This window comes from Falco biarmicus, chromosome 1 (genome assembly GCF_023638135.1).
Source record: "Falco biarmicus isolate bFalBia1 chromosome 1, bFalBia1.pri, whole genome shotgun sequence".
Taxonomy (NCBI): Eukaryota; Metazoa; Chordata; class Aves; order Falconiformes; family Falconidae; genus Falco; species Falco biarmicus.
Window position 1 is genome coordinate 50,081,485 of NC_079288.1, and position 17,467 is coordinate 50,098,951.

The 17,467-nt window shown below is 36.9% G+C and overlaps 1 protein-coding gene across 4 annotated transcripts in view; it reads right to left on the reverse strand.

Moving 5' to 3' along the window:
* Positions 1 to 17,467, reverse strand: part of ARFIP1 (ADP ribosylation factor interacting protein 1) — a 44,103-nt gene that overhangs the window by 10,208 nt on the left and 16,428 nt on the right. For 2 of the 4 annotated variants that reach the window (XM_056336722.1, XM_056336705.1), the window contains 5 exons: positions 15,355 to 15,463; positions 12,535 to 12,630; positions 10,978 to 11,087; positions 5,999 to 6,220; positions 2,375 to 2,532 (listed from right to left, as the gene is read on the reverse strand). In XM_056336722.1, coding sequence (XP_056192697.1) covers positions 2,375 to 2,532; positions 5,999 to 6,220; positions 10,978 to 11,087; positions 12,535 to 12,630; positions 15,355 to 15,463 — 695 coding nt within the window. The remainder of the gene's footprint in view (positions 1 to 2,374; positions 2,533 to 5,998; positions 6,221 to 10,977; positions 11,088 to 12,534; positions 12,631 to 15,354; positions 15,464 to 17,467) is intronic. The other 2 variants (XM_056336697.1, XM_056336713.1) reach the window with 2 other exon arrangements.

Genomic DNA, 17,467 nt, shown 5'->3' on the forward strand with positions numbered 1-17,467 from the left:
CAGACTCTCTGGATCACTACCACCACTGAAGGGGGCAGGCGAAGAGAAAGACACAAGGTTAAGACTAACAGCCATCTAAGTACTTAAGCCAATTCTGCACCAGATATATATCCCACTTCCAGATAAGACTGATGAAAAATATTTTCTAATTTACTCTCCTTCTCTCTAAATTATCTATTCCAGATACTCCTAGCAAAAAAAAAAAATTATATTAGGGTACAAGCTCTTGCCCCCAGATACCTAACAATTTCTTAATTAAACAAGCTAGTTTTTATACAACCTATTTATTTAAAAAGTTATGAACCTCCTTGATATCCTTCCATGTTAGAGTGTACCATTTCATTACATAGAGATGAACCAGTCATACCTTCTTTCTCATTTTAATGGGAAAAAAAAGTCTTTCAGTATTTTTTAAATATAGAAATCAGTTTGAATATTCATTTTCTATTTGAAAACATCAATTATTTCTTTTCCAAGTTTAATTCAAGCTTTCTATTAATCAAAATATAGCATTTATAAGTGGGAAAAGCACCTATGGAATGCTAGTTGTTCGAAGACTGTACCACTAAATTCATTTTCTGCTTTCCACTGTTACATGCAAGTCTACCAAATGTTGGATCCTTGCCAGATAAACGATTTTATATTTTATAACATTACTGCAAACGGGTAAGACAAATGTAGTAACGGCCTCCTAAGTTTTCTCTTCCCTCTCTTGTGCAACAGGCACTCCTCTGTTCACAGCCATCTAGCACTTGACGAGGTGAAGCAACAGACAATACCCATCACTCCAAGGTCATGGGCAGCCCTGCCCAAAGCTTCACTCTTCCTTCCATACTTCTTTGCAGCTTTCAAGTAATTGAGCCTAACACACCAGCGTGTAATGGCAATTTTAATGGAACAAACCAACCTATTTCTGGCTTTTCAAATATGCCTTCTCACAGATGCTTCTAAAACTTGAAATCAATCAGGATTAAAATCTGGTTATGAAAAACAACTTTTCAGCTGGTCTAACTGCTCCAAAACAAAATACAGTATTTTCAGAGGTAAAAGGAGTAATATTCACAGGGCTCTTCCCGATTCTTACTGCCACTATGACTCAGGCTTGATTTAGAGTTTATGACTTGACTCTCTGTTGGTTTGTTTCCTTTTCGGAATTGACAGAAGAGGGAAACAGATGAATGCTGAAGTGCAACTCAGGACAGGGAAGAATAGGAACAGAAATAAATGTGACCTATTTTCACACAGCAAAATGATGGACTGTCTATGCAAGTAAAGAACATTTGTCATTTATTCGCCTTATTGAAGTGGCAAAATACTTGATTTTTTTAAATCAACAGAAAAGGAAAGTAATGAAGGTAATTCAGGAGGGAAGAACCAGGTAATGAAAATGATTGGCAAGAACAATTGTAGCAGATTTATTTTGTACAGATTTTCAAGGGGATACCTGGAAGTTGTGGGAAATGGTTGGCTGTTCAATTTTTTTTAAATGCTTTAGTGTCAAAAATAAAACAATACATGATATTCATATTAATTCTGCCTTTCATGCCTTTTGAAAGTTTACCTAAATATCATAACAATAACATTATTTTGCTTATAAATAAGCACTAGAACAGAACAATTTAAGGGGTGGGGAGGTGGATGACTTCAAAACTCAAGTGGCTTGCAAATTTTGATCTTAAAAAAAAAATCACAAAAAATTACATGCATAAACTGCATCTTTTGGCAAATTAAAAGAAACACAACTTTGTCCTATTAAGTGAAAGAAAGTCTAAATGGAACCAGGCATCGGAAAGAACCGCAGGTCCAAACTCTGGCAGGAAAAGGGAACCTGGCTTTAGAGTACCATGCCACATCTGAAAGTAACCTTCTCCAGGGCAGGAAACCCCTTATCTACTGCTAGATGATTTCACTCACAAAGAAATTCTTTTTTTTTTTATATTCTCCTTTGTGACCAAGCCTGCAACTTCTGCGTGAAAAAAACTGGTGTGAATTGCACATATTGTGCATCAACAGAAGCGCAAGATTAAATGTTTTTCAAAGAGGTCATTTTATCTATTACAATGTACCTGGATAAAAGGGTTAATGTTACACTGTCACGTTGCTTAGAAAGCCAGCTTAATCTAGCACACAGGAGAAAACACATATTATTACTCCTAGAGCTAACAAGTAAAATTAAGTCTACAACAGAATATTCACAACACATCTGAAGATATGTGCAATAAGGCAGTTAACTGTAAATCTTAATTATATGAAAGTTGTGTTATAAGGTTTTTATCTGACAGGTTAGTCACTTAAATACAAGGACTAAGCTGATACAAAGTCTGTTTCCTGAAGGTTAGTTCATAATGAAAACAGCTAGACACAGAATAGCTACCTGGCACTTTCATACTGTTTCACAGTCAATAATGTATCCTCAATTGTTTTATTCACCAATGTAGTCACACTGGCAATAAAAAAGTTAATAGCCCCAAGAAGAGTTTCTCCATTTTTAGCTAGAAGTTTCTGCGTATCTGCATTGTAGCCAAACTCCTCCTATAAACAAAGAGCAGAGAAAACAAAACTGTAGATCATTTAAAATCATAACATTCATCAGCAACTATATATAAAAAAACCCAAACGTACAGATGTGGTAGTTCTTTCACTTCTATTTGGGTATGGTTATGATTAAACAGATATGATTTCAATACAATATTCAGTTCCCAGTTTTCAAGAAATGATCTAACATCAGTAAACTATGGTTTACAATTTTGTTACCACGCATCATGTCAAATCCTATTTTATAATGTGATTTTCCTGCACTCAGAAATCTTGAATGTTACTTAAAAGTAAGTGCTAATGTAATCTTTATATTGTCATTCAGCAGGGGTTTAATCCAGGATCTCTCATGTGGCTGTCCAGGTAATGCTTTAATACCAATAGAGACACCACTACATTAAATACAGTAATATAACTAAGTTCACAAGGGCACACAGCATTAATTAGCTATTAAGTTTTATTCTTACATTCTGGAAAAGGGCACTGCAAAAAGCCCCAACATCTATCACAGTTTCACAGGCTGTAAATAATTGAAGAGCACGGCATTATAATGGATAGCAAATAAAAACTGTAATGTAGCTCAGCCATGAATTCTAAAGTGACAAGCGCAAAATTATTTCCAAGGCATTTCCAAGTCACATTTAGATATATGTTTGTTCATGTCTTTTTGCTAGCAGAAGCGTAAGCCCTGACAAAGGCTGCAAAGATTTTCCTAATGCATGGATGCCAAATGAGACCAATTATTATATTTATGTCATCCATATGGCATCTTCATATTCTGCAGATGGGAGTTCTCACAAAAGAGTACAATCTCTGGTTGTAATAGCTGTAAAACACACTAGGTTCACATTTGGAACTTGGTCTTTTTAGGCTTGCACCCTGCCAACAACTGACTCAGAAGTGCTGTATTCTCCCAGTTTCCCTTCATCTGACAAGGACACGAACACCAAAGCCAAATGATATTTCATGTTAACATTCATGACCTCATGAGGGTAAGGAAAGAATCCTCTAGAAAAGGAGGTGCAGTGAAAGCACGCAATTTGAAGAAAAAGAAAAAAAAAAAAAAAAGGAGAGAACTTAGGGCAATTTTTCATGAGTTAAGGCCTGTAAACACCTCTAAAGACCTGTCACCTTTGCTTTGCAAAGCTGCTGGGCTGGCAAAAGCAGTCAGCCATTACAGATCCTGCTGAAATTAAAAAAAATAGCCTATTTTCAGCTGGTTTTGGTCTAACACTGCCAGCTAAACAGTAACACAGGAGGCTATCACAGGGAATAAACAGCAGCATACAGGCAGAGACAACACCAGTAGGACTGCTGCTGCAGTGTCTAGGCCCATCTTTTCCCTCCTGCAGGCAAAACTGCAATTAGTTTTCCAGCTGATCCTCTGACCCAGATCATCGCAAACCCAAATAAGCAACGCTACCAATTCAAAGGAAGGGGCTAAGGATGGGACTTCAGTGGCCTGCAGCACTTAAGAAACACGCTAGTCACCAAAACTGTCCTACATTTTCCTATAAACTTGAGTTTTGTCCACGACTTCTGCAGATACCTCTTATGAAATGGACAGGAAATCCTTTTTGTATCAAAGCGTTTATACTCAGTTCATACTCTATGCACAGGTCAATTAAAATTGGAATTCATTTGTCTGTGTAATTAGAGGCACAAGAGCCTGGAACCAGGAGTTATCTTTGTATCCAAAAGAGAAACAGCAAAACATTCATATTAAGTAATACCTCTGCAGATACCACACTGAGATCTCATTTTGTTATCATGTAAAAAATAAGAAATATTACCTTAAGAAGTGGTGTAGATTTTGGTGGGGGTTTTTTTAGTTGTCTTTTTTTTTAAAAAAAATTATACTGTTATCACGTTAAACATTAAAGACTAACTGTTCAGAAATTTTACTTTCAGTCTTTCACAAGTTTTAGAGGCAACAATGCAATCCAAACATCCAAGAAGAACAGGCCAGGCTACAGATGGTAATACAGTAAAGATTAAACAAAGGGGAAACACAAAGAGGAAAGAGACAAACATCAGGCAAGTCTCCAAGAGGCAAAGGTTAGATAACTTTTATTACAGCAGAAACCTTTATTTGATTTTCATCAACAGCCTCATTCAATAATCTACACAAGAGATGAATGACTGAAACAAATTCCAAGACCAGTACAAGATGCTGAAAGAACCTGGAAGAACAGTATTCCCTTTGGAAGTTACAAACTATTCAGGGCCGGGGCGGGGGGAGAAAAAGAAAAAAGAAAACTCTTTAAACAACAGCATGATGCCAGATTTAATCCAAGTTTCAGAAGAAACACCCAGCTTCAGCACAAACTTCATAACAATCACTAAGTTCTGCCACAAACCACATGCCCATATGTGTGTCAGGAGTAAACTGATTATTAAGAACTTCTTCCTTTAGCAGATGATTTAATTTCTTAGTGCTCTGCTTTCACAGATTTTCATCTGTCAGACTGTAATATTAAAAGTTCCTGTCCTCCACTGCAGGAACCTCAAATTTTTTGAGCTAGCTATCAGTTAAGGTTCCTCTGTGCAAGCATGAGCTGCACCTCCTCCCTTGAAACTCAACAGGAATAGATGTTCATGAAGAGGCAAAAATAGAGAGACAGATGTTTTAGCTGTAATAATCACAAAGATAATTTGGGCTGTTTCAGCAGCTATGTTTTATGGAATCAGTAAACCCCTTTATACTGGTTTTCCAAAGCATGGGTAGCATTATCAAATTGCTTTAACTTTGGAACTACAGAACAATCAATGTAGAAGCAAGCCAGCTACTATGGTTTGTACACATCTACCCTTCCCTCTCTTTACGGCAGTTTTTTTAATCGCACAAAAAGTGCCAGTGATACATACATTTCTAAACCAAGGAATCATAACAACCCAAATGCAGGTATCTAAAGATCGAGTGTCTCTCAGAAGCTCCAACCACGTAAGAATACAGACATTAGTCCTATTAGTGGCAAAAATCTGATTAAAAAAGGCTTTGAGATGAAATCTCAATGCTTAAATATGCTACAGAACAATAATTTACTCACATTCAATGTGCACAAGTGAAGTAACGTGCCCTATTCTACTTACTCCCAGGCAAATTCCCCAAAGACATCCTGTAATTGAAATGACGTAACACTCTGCAACACTTTGATGACATTTCATTAGAAGCAAAATTAATAGCAAAATGCATTTTCCTATACAAAGAAAAGTTGTCAGTTCTTGAGTCAGACCATCAGCTAAAGGTAAACATTTAAGAAACATTATAGAACTACAGTACTTTCCATAATTTCCTATAGTTTGAAGTGAATTACATAAGCTTTTAACACAAAGAGCATGTAATGTATTGTTAACAACAATGTTTAGAAAAGTAGCTGCTAACTACTATATACCCTGCACGGGTCAATTAGGCTTATCTTCATCTCTGCCATTTTATTTTTTAATACTATAAAAGTCTTACATGAAGTTCCAATGATTTCAAACTCAGGTCAGCAAATGCATCTCCAAGTTGCCTTTGGGTATGTACCATCTGGAAGAGTTGTGTGGACAGCGTCTGTGCCAGTCTCAAGATATTTTCATATTTTTTTTTGTTATCTCTCAATATTTCTATTTGAGCTTCTAGTTCCAGATCTACTGTTCTTGAGCCACGACCCAATTTTTCAGAGATGATCTGACGTGTACACTATGGAAAAAAATAATTTAAATTATTAAGAATCAAATATATTCAAGACAACACAGCATACACCCATTTTCAGCTTCAAGGGACGTATAATTACACACGATTCTTTCACAATCACTCGTCCCAATATAAGTTTGCACAACAAACTGAAAAAACAACACAGTCTTTAGAAGTTTATCAGGACTCAGCAAGAACAGTTGGACAAGTCTCAACTCCTACTAGGATGAATATTCAAGTTAGCAAATCAAGAGCATAACTAATTGTTTCTCAAGTAAAAGAACACATCTCTTTTCAGGTTTGGTGAATCTCATTAAGTTAAAAGAAGTAATTTAGCCCACTGCATTAAAGTCAGTTAACAGGAGTATTACTAGTTCTGCATAAAAATATCTAGCTAGTGATCTTTTGGGCTTTGTTTACTAACCATCCAATTCCAGATCATCCATGTTATGTTCTCCAAAAATGTTATTTTGATTTTTTTGTTGTTGTTGTTGGGTGGTGTGGGTTTTTTTTTGTTGGTGGTGGTTGTGTGGGGGTTTTTTGGGGGGTGGAGCGGGAAAAGTAAGGAGGTGGTGGGTTTCTGCATGTTTTTTAAAACTGAATGGGAAATTGGGGGGCAGAGCGGCTGCCAAGCTGCCCAGCAGAAAAGGGCCTGGGGCAGAAAACGGCCATCTGCGTATGAGCCGGCAGCGTGCCCAGGTGGCCAGGAAGGCCAACGGAGGAGTATGTAAAACTATTAAAATGCATTTCTCATTATTAACACATCTATGAAGTGGAGCTGATTGTCCCAAAGACTTACACTATTTCTTTTCTGTCACAAGTCATATTCTTAACAGATTTGCAGTTCGTTAACACAGTGAGCAGAGAATGCACTCTGACAAGGCTGTAAGCACTTTCACCCAGCCAAGGGCTGTGACAGCTCAGGCTGCACCACATTCCATTCATCCGCAACACCTTCTCTGCCAGAGATCCGAGCCCAGCCTGGCAGTGAGCCTCCTGAGATTCACCCCAGGGGTCCCCTTGACCAAGACATGGGAGAAGTAGTTTGTAAAGCAGATGTCTAGCAAAGCCGGACAATTTCTCTATGGAAAGCAGGAATTATTTACTGCTACGGTAAGCTACTTGAAGTTGATCTGTGGTCCCAAGAGGTGAAGAGATAACTAAGTCCCACATGAACAAATTCCCCAAATACATTACAGCACTGGATTTCCCAGGGTTTCCAAATTCAAGGACTTTAGTTTAGTCCAGTCTTTACCTGCATCCAAAAGAGATAACACGTTTAACCTGCTAGAACTTTCAGGTCTGTTCAAGAATGATAAAGCAGAATGACTTGGTCATAACTCATAAGCTTAAGATGGGAAGGTACAGACTATTTGGGCTACTTCATTAGATTCAACCAATTAGCAAGAAAGAGCACAGCTAATCTAGGAGACATTTGCCTGTCAAGAATCAGAAATTTGGGAGAGCATAACCATTCTTATCAATACAGAATACAACTTTACGACCAACATCTGCAACGGAAAACAGAAAACACAGCTGAGCAATGAGTGTGGTCAGAGCATAAATAAGCCTTTCACTAGGAGCTACGGAATTGATGGACAAATTTTGGCTACTTTCCAAAAAAGCTGAGACACACACCTCCTCCTATGGAAATGCAAGACAAAAATCCGAATCATGGAAAGGATAATTTTTGGAAGGAAGAATAAATTACAAAGGAAAGAATTATTTTCAGCCAAGGAATATTTGCTTCAGAAGTAACAACCAAAACCACAGCAGTGACAAGTGAGGAAAAACTAGTAATTGCAAAGACTTACACTACGCACTTCGTTAAAATGAGATGTAGCTGAAGTTGAACACTGAGACCGAACAAGAATAATTGAGAAGATGCATTATCTCTTTTGATTTACTCTGGTTCTAAGCGGACTAGTACAGACACACATGTTGCTGTATAGTTTCACTAGCAAATGGAGAAAATTCCACATGTTAACTCCATTTTGCTTTGTTCTAAAGGAGAACGCTGTTCTGAGTAAGACCATGCTTCTCAGAAAGTCACACAAGGCAAAGTGTAACTCTCTCAAAGAAAAAACAACACCACCAAAACACATTTAAGAGAAATATATTTAAAACTGCACATGTTAAAAGATGAACAGAGACATTACTGGACACGCCTGAGAAATAAATGTTCCACTAGCAGCCCAGCATTAAAGAAAGGCTTGTAAAACAGGTATATTGGTTTTTTTCCTCCCTCAAATTTTAAGAAGTTACGTGAAAAACAAAAAGGTAAGTTTTTTATTAGAATTGCTGGAAAAGTCACAACTTTCTTGTGCTTAGGTCTGTTTGCTAAACTGAAAATGCCTTTCTCATCCAAAGGGGGAGGTAGGGGAAGGAACAGAAAAAGCTCTTGCCACTGCATTATGGAATGAAGGGCAATTTCTTTTGATGCTAACTCACAATTACTAGGGAGACTGGGAGACTGAAGAGGGACAGTAGCTGCAAAGGCAACAGAATAATCTTAAGTTATAAATTATGGGAAAAGTTAAATACAGTCTACAAAAGTCCATGGTTAACTAGGCAGAAGAGCAGCTTTACCCTCCTGTGATTTTTTCAATTGGAAACAGTTTCTTAAAAAATAAGCCTTAACAAAAGGGATTGTTTCTCATTCACAGAAATGCATATGGGACAAAAAGCAAGGTACCCAATATATACGAAGGCATACTTAATCATCTTTTCACAGATGGGTATGACTTCTGAATGTATTAGTAATTTGCGCTTCACAGCTCCCAATACAGACATCACGACAGAGGAACTACTCATGTCAGATTCATAAAGAGCTTCCTGACAGCAAGTTTCACCACTGACTCCCCTTTGCCAAATTGGAACATTGTATAGCACGGGTTTCAGCTCAGAGGGGTTCAGTCGCTGACTTCCCTCCACCAACCATTTACTCCTATCCTTTATATCTGCACCTCCTATGATCAGTTAGCTATTATGAGCTAAAGTGTAGACTTCTTCCCACGAACTTCCTAATGGGAACCAAAGCAAGCCAGTATGTCCACAAATTGAAATACCGTCCTTAGTCAGATCAAATATGCTTTTTGTCTGTAGCCTACATACAAAGTGTTTTCAAGTGTATGGCATCTCCAGGAACATTTGCAAGATGCTCCCTCAATTCAGAATAAATTCATACGTGCACTCTGAACAACCCTATTCCTCCAAAAAAAAAAAAAAAAAAAAAAAAAATCACACACAAGAAGTCAGTATGGGATTCTAGAAAGACTAACTGACCTATTACCTTAGGCATATTTGGAAAACAACTTCTAGCATATAGATTTCAAGAATACAGATTCATTTAGTTTTCTGAAAGTCTTATTCTTTGTTTGCTATGCCATAACTGGCAGGATACTGGATTTCAAGGAGGGGGAGGTTTAAGCCAAGAAAGAAATCTAAAAATCCAGACTTTGCAAAGACTGCTGCCAAAGAAATCACATTCTAAACAAGGATCTAAGACCACTTTTCCCAGCATTTTCCACTAGTCCTCCAGCTATTGGTTCACATAAGTGGATTTCAATCATTCTGCAGTTGAGACATGGGGAATTTTTTCATTTTTTTTTTCTAAATTAAGGCACTAAAAAGAGATAATAAGGTCAAGTCCTCTCCCGATTTAATAGCGGTATAGCAGATTCAACCTCAAGAGTCAATGTTTCTTAGTGAATTTTAAAGAACAGCTTCAGCCGAGTAGCACATATTCTGCTTGGACCACAGCATGCTCCAGGAGCAGCTGACAAGACTTCTGTACAAATTCTAAAAGTTGTTTAATTAGACATAAAAAAACCAAACAAACCAAAAACTTCTGATTCTGGCACAAAGAACACCATAAGCATTTGTTAGTGGGTAGAATGCCTCCATCCCTGCTTCCCAACCTCACTGGGGAGGAAGTCCTTATCTGGACTTAACACTGGAGGGATTCAGACCTGTGTTTTAGAAGGGAAGTTTTTTTTCCACAGATTCTTCCTTTCCTCATGGTTTGATGTAGAACCCACTGATGCAGAGCCCAACTGTCCACACCTATATCGTTTAAGTTGCAAGCATAACAAAAAGCTGTTTTTCAAAACTGGTCTTTGCTTAGAACTGCTGACAGTAATGTATTCCCTGACAATTTTTCCTTATCTTATGGCTTTTTAATGAGAGTCACTTCTGGCAAACTGCTGTGTTTTAAACACCTTTTCTTTATTCTTGTGTTATTAAATTCATCAAATCCCAATTGATCACAAAGAAGCACCAATCAAGAGTAAAACACACATGAATCAAAGCAACAATTCCAAGACTAAGAAAAAACAATCAGCCAAGACAGAACAAAAACATCAGAATAGCAATTAACAAGTATGGAACTTGTAAGTGGGCCTGACTTTTTCCCATCAGATAAAATTTTATTGTATCAGCAATCAACTCAAAGATAGCAAAAAGACTTAATTATAAGCATCAGTCCTGAAATCTGTACATTCTGTACGTTGACGGGGACATTAGAAATGGAACATTCTTTGCCTTCTTAAATCAATACCACCTATGGAAAGATTTTCCCCTTAAAACCAAAGATTTAAAAATGCTTACAAAGAATGTTAGACTTGAAAGAAAACTAAGCCTTCTCTATGCATTCTTGCTGATGCTCACTGCCTTAATACAGTAGTCCAATACTTTGAAAGCTTTAGTGCCATCTAGTAGCAAACTCGCTTCTAGAATCTATACATACACACACAAATATATACCTTGTAAGTGTTTAGGCTCCACTTTCTCACCAATTCCAATTTCTCCATTGCTGGATTCTTTACTTCATCTGCTAACACAACAGGTCCGCTCTTCTGTTGAGCTCTGCCCCCTATGTCAGACACAAAGTAAATCATCAAGGCCTTGCGTATTTTTGCTTTAAGGGATTAATAGCAGGTATGGAAGATTTGTGCCATTGAACATGCAAAAGCAGAACAAGGTGACAGTAAGAACTTGAGAAATATGCAGATTTTCAAAATCAATTCCAGAAAGAAAAAATTATTTTAAAACTGATACAAAGCGTGTACGTATCTCAGTATTTCATGTTGTAATAGGCTGAATAAAGCTTACCTGAATGCATGCAGTTTTACTAACCAACCTTAAAACAGCTTTTGAAACATGTTTGCTACTTAATCTATGTTTTATAATTCCACAAGGTGAACACCCTTCTTGGATTTAGCCAATCTAAAAGTCTGTTTACAACCTGCAGACCATTAAATGAAAATTATCGGCATATAAAAACTGTTGTCACAAAGTACAACCAATAAATTTCAAAACAGATTTTATCTTTTCCAATGAACATCACCCTTTTCAGATGTGTTCAGCCAATATTTAATTCATTTATTTCAGCTTTATTAGCTGATTGTATTAAGAATAATTAATTCTACAAGCCACCAATATAAAAACAGCAACAAAGAAAATATTTAAAGCAACAAATTAAATATCTAGGGCAAATCACCATGCGTTAATTGCCAATACTTAGCATTTTCAAGCTAGTATGGGATATCATGTGAATTTTAAGTTTTCATTTTGCAAAAATATTTCCTAGTGTCCTAAACAGTAAGTACTGCAAAGCACTACCACTTTTTAACATTGCTTTTTATTTATGTACAATTTTGACTACTGCTGCCTCTAACCCCTAGTGCTACTCAGTCACCTTAGCCTTGCCAGGTTATTTATGCAAATAAGGGTTTGGAAAAAAGTCTATACAGATGCCTGAAGATACTCCTTTAGCATAAAGCTCTACTATGTTCTTTAAGTCTTGAAAATGCTGTGCAAACATCAAGTAATGAATCCCTTCAACACCCTTATGAGGTAACTGAATAGGTTTTCTCCTTTTATATAGGAGGAAACAGACAAAGATGTTAAGTAATTTGCCTGTAGGTGCAAAATGAGTCAAGTGGCAAAGCCTAGTTTGGGTGTTGTGAATTCCTAATAGCCACCTCATACTCTATTCTACTGGAGTATGTGATTATTTTGGCAAAAAAAGCCAAAAGTTCCAGCTTTAACCCAAATTAAAAATTTTGGTTACTCCCATTTTAGCTACTGTTTGTTATTATTAACATTTGGTAATTATTTTTAAATTTTATAGAGCAAAAAGCAGCATACAGAGAGGAAAGCAGAGGTTACTTTGTGAACTGTTAAAAGCCAGAAATGAGAGCCACCAAAAAAGCCCAGAAGTCTTATTTCCAACTAACAGCGACTCAAATTATTAGAGACATGGAAGAGTTAGTAGTGTCAGCAGAGACGAGGGCGTTATCCATTCAGTGCTGCGATACCTGTGGGAATAATTAAATCACAACCTTGTCCAGCCAGTCTGCTAGCTGCTGCATTGCTAGGAGATATAATAGATGATTTGGATGATGCTGAGGAACCTGAAAACGGGACATATTTAACCATGAACATCTATCATCTTCCCCTAGAAGGCAATGTGCACTTTTACACAGATAGAGGTTTTTTTACAAAACAAAGAAACATTTACTTCAGCAACACACTAAATAGAAGCATTCACAGAGAAGTTGCTGGAATTTCTGATGGAAACGCTTTTTAAGAGGTGCAGCTGTTCAAGTGAACTACTCCAAGTTTTCATGATTTCATCTTTTTCTCTAGGTCATGATGCCAAACATCTTTTCTTAAAAGAGTAATCAAAATACAACTAACAACTTCATTAGTAATGTATACACTATCAACAGAAAATTCCATGAAAGATTGTTATTATATACAGCTTCCACAGCTGAAACCACCTTTTTGAGGTCTAGGTAGAATTCACTCTGCACTGTCACTAAATGGTACTCACAGCATTAAGCGGTGAAGTAAACTGCAATCTGTGCCAATTTCAGATGTATTTGATTAACATCTGCTCCTAAGTCTGTGTAAACACACAGCAATAAGCTATCCTGAAGATCATACGAGCCATGAGCTGTTAAGGTATGTAATCTCCTTCCCAAAAAGAAAGATTTTACAGCACTTGCTTGTTCTCTTTAAAAAAAACAAACCCAACTTCAAATGACCTCTACCACGTGTGTTCTCTAATCTGTTTCAGGATTATGCTTTTCAGAGCTTTGCTACTCTTTCATAACACATAAATGTGAAGTGGCATTCTTACGAAGTTTTCAGGATTTAAACTCCAAACAAATTAGGTTTTCCTCTGTGGTGACGAGTAACCATCACATTGGGGGGGAAGTTTTTATTGCTATTGCTGAGAAATTCTGCGATACTTCAGGGCTTGCAGTGTGCTGGGGAGAAAGTATATCAAAACTAAATTTTAGCAGTTTCAACAAAATGTAGTTATCAGTAACACCAAAAATATCACTCAATGTAACTGAATCAACAATTGGCTTTTACCTTCTAAACATACTACAGAGCAGTACTAACAAGAGGTACATGAATACAATGATTTGGATCCAATTGCACAGAGAAGACACGACTGAAAGACAGCTCATTGCTGTGCCCTTCTGTAGTGCTATGCTGCAAAAGAGCTGCAACTGGATTCATCCAGCCATAAAAGTTTGACTGCAAGATCCTGCTAAAGGCCTAAAGACTGAATCACTTTAGCAAGCGAGCCAAGACAAGCAGTTAAAAAAAATCTTATCATTTAACAGAGTATTAATGCAGCCTTATACATGCTTCATCTTTCAACATCCCCCAAATCCTAAAAGCCCTTCCCCTCCAGTATCATCTACTCTGCGTTCAAAAATGCAGCTGTAATAAGGACACTCAAACAGAAATTTTTTAGAAATAGGGCAATCATTCTTCTGTCCATAGTTTCATAACAAGCCTTAGTTTCTGCCAGTTCTCCCTCTCTCTCCGATTTGGCTACAGCAGTAGGAAAAATCTGAAGAAAATATCCTCGGAGGAAAACCTGTAATATCTAAAGTGTTAAAAATTCCATGTGCAAGGCTCAGCATTTGTGTACATAACTTTCTACAGAACATTTGTATTTCAAAAATTTGTTAGTATAGCCTGAAACCCATCTTAAGACACTTTTCCCCTTACAGACTAATGCACCTAACAGGTGCAACAGTTATCCTGCTAATACAGAAGGGCAAGAATGGTGAGCAGTTTGCCATCTGCCCAGTTTTTAGCTAGATATTTTGCTAATTTCAAAGACTTAAAGAAACCACAACATTCACTTTGTAATTTATGTAAAGTACAGTTTGTCAATCACTGTTTGCATAAGCACAGAATTTTACCAAACAGGAAATGAAGCGAAATGTAAATTAAATCTATGACTACAAAGATACTTATTTTCACAGCTGCTTATTTGATATCATTTCAAACCTTTCAAATTCAGTAAAAGCTACATAATTCCATAATTCCTTAAAATATCATTTTCACACACTATATTGTGGCACTCATTTTTAGATAGATGGCAAACACTGACATTACTGGCTTGTTTATCACTCTCTACTTCTCATTGTTTAATACTAGCTTAGATTCTCTAAAACATATATTAGTACTTGCATAGTGAATGAAATACTAACTAAAATCCTTCTGCTATAAACAATCACAACACTGTGCTGTGAAAACATGAGAACCAGCATTTTTTTGTTAGGTAGCACCTGGTGAGAGAGACCCAAAGCATTATTACTCCTAACAGCAATACATTAAAGTAATATATTCACTATAACAAAAAAAAAAAAAAAAGAAAAAAAAAAAAGAGACAAGTCTTAGGACCAAAGATCAATTCCACTCAGTCTGCTCCAGGTAAGTGAACTGTGTATCAAGAAATAACTCTCCAGTTATGTTTCAAATCAGAACAATACCTGCACCATTTAAAGAAAAGTTCAGGGCAATGTAATAGTAAAATTCTTCAGTCTGACACCATTTCAAGGTGCTCAAGGACTTCCCCTCCTGTAAATGCAGACTAATTTAACACCAAGTAGTTTCTACTAGTCCTACGAGCATCGCACATATTCTCTATTTTAACAAACCAGCTCCCAAAGAAGACAAAAAGGTTGTTACTAACACACACCTCAATGTGTAAATTTACACCCAAATGCTCAAAGCAGCTACAGAGCTTTGTATTTCTGACCACACGAAAATATGCCTAAAGATTTTAAACTAAGAAATGAAGACAAAAAAGCAGTTACTTTTACCTGGAAATGGTCCTGCCTCAACGACTCCCTCTTTGGTGCTGTCAAAGCCATGAGATGTTATTTTGGTTTCAGAAAGTCCAAGTCCAACAGGTAATGAACGTTTCAAGTCCTTGGAAATATTTCAATAAAAATTGGAAGTTAAGGTTTAAAGATAGATAAAAGTGGCTCAAAAAAATATTACCATGCAATTTCAGCAGCTCTCAGACTGGCAATTCTGCTTTTACCCTAGAACATCTTTGCTGGTGTCACAGCATTCTACTATGATGCACAAATAAAACATAAATAAGTGAGAAACACTGTAAATATAGCCTGTGTATTTATTGCAGAGGGGTTTTTTGTATTGCTGAACAACTAGAATGCCATCTCTTAGAGCAGCAGTTACTAAAAACGTTGCCCAGAACATCATGTTACGTGGTCTGAAGCTGGTCCAAACAACTGTATCAGTTTAATAATGTCTCCAGTTAAAAACCAATAGGAGTACAGAATGATCTAAGACTAAAAGCAGACAATATTTTACAAGCCAAAAATGCAGAAACAACTACCTTAATGTTAAAGATTTTAAAATAATAATAAATCACTCTATGTAAGAAATAGCTTTAAAATTCGCAGCATCCTCAGTTTCTAGAAATAGGACTTGTAAACTCTTAAATGTTTGACATGGGAGAAGCATCCAGAAAGGCATCTCTTCAACAGCTTCCTTCCGAGCAGCCACTCTACATAAGGAGTGCTCACAGCACAAAGTTCCCATTTCCTTCTGCTTGCTTTTGAAATTCATTGATTTAAAATTGCCTGAGATCACCTTGTTTAACTTTCGAGAGCTAAACTGACTACTACAACCAACTTTCAGGCAACTGAATTCTTCACCGAAACCCAGTGCAGGCCTATCACTGAACTATGAATTCACAGGCCGTAATTCACATACCATCCTACTGCCCATTTTTGCTATCTTGCCGACCTCTACAAATAACTCACAAAGGTCTCCTGGACTGTATTTCCAGCCATCTAACTGAAGTTAAAGCCTCTGGTGTTATGGAATATACCTAGGGCTTTAAGAAAAATTCAGATATTCAAAGCAATTTAAACCCACCAATTTCTAAAACTAAAATTGAGTGAAAAGCTACTCTGGAAGTGAAAGCAAAAAGGTAAATACGCTTGCAACAAACTAAGCATCAAGAAATTGGAAAATTAGCAGTTTCTGGAGTCAGGTACCCTTTTGCATCCCCTTTGCTTCCAAACAGAGGCAGAAGAGATGAAGTAGTATAGAGGAGCAATAGTGAAATTTGCAGAAAACAAACTATACATAGTTTTAAAATGTCAGTGTCTGCACATGTGCAGTAACTATGATATAGGCAATGCTTCTAATTACAAAGAAAGCACAACCTTTAAAATCTAATCCATGTTTGACATATTACTGTAGTCACTCCATCCACAAACCAGAAGCAAGCTCGCGCATAAGAACGATACTGCCTATAGACTCAGATCTGTCAAGAACTGGCTTTGGATCACGTCCCCACAGCTTTAGTTAGTTGTCTTTAGTTGAAGACAAACTCCTGGGAGGAGGAAAAAAGGAAGAGCTACAAACTGATGAATTCCAGCAAACCCAGAAATCCTGCTGACATGGAAAATCCTGGGTGTTACTGCAATCAGAGTAACCAATTTGTACAGCTATACTTTCACTCAATGAACTGGCTATTTAGTAATAGATTATGCTATATTCGTTTATCTGAAGCATTACACCACCAAAAATGGGAAAAATAAATAGCATGAAGTCACATGCAGAACCTGTTCTCACAATGTTGGATACATACTGTTTTCAGTCTTCACAACTGACTTAAAACTGGTGCTTTCGTTTCAGTACTCCCACTTGGTTGTATGCTGGAAAGCCTTTGTTTCAACTTAGTTTAGCTAAGAGTCCAGTTAACTCAAAATGTAGCAAGTCACTAGGAGCTCAAAAAGCAGAGACTTGAAAAAGGATAACCAGATTGCAAATATGCACTGATTTAACGAAAAGGACATGGCATCATTTTTTTTCCTGAAGGCACCTTGGCACGTTGTATAGTTTTCAGAAATACCTAACTCTGTAGCCAAACAAATGTAGACAGCTAACCTGCTT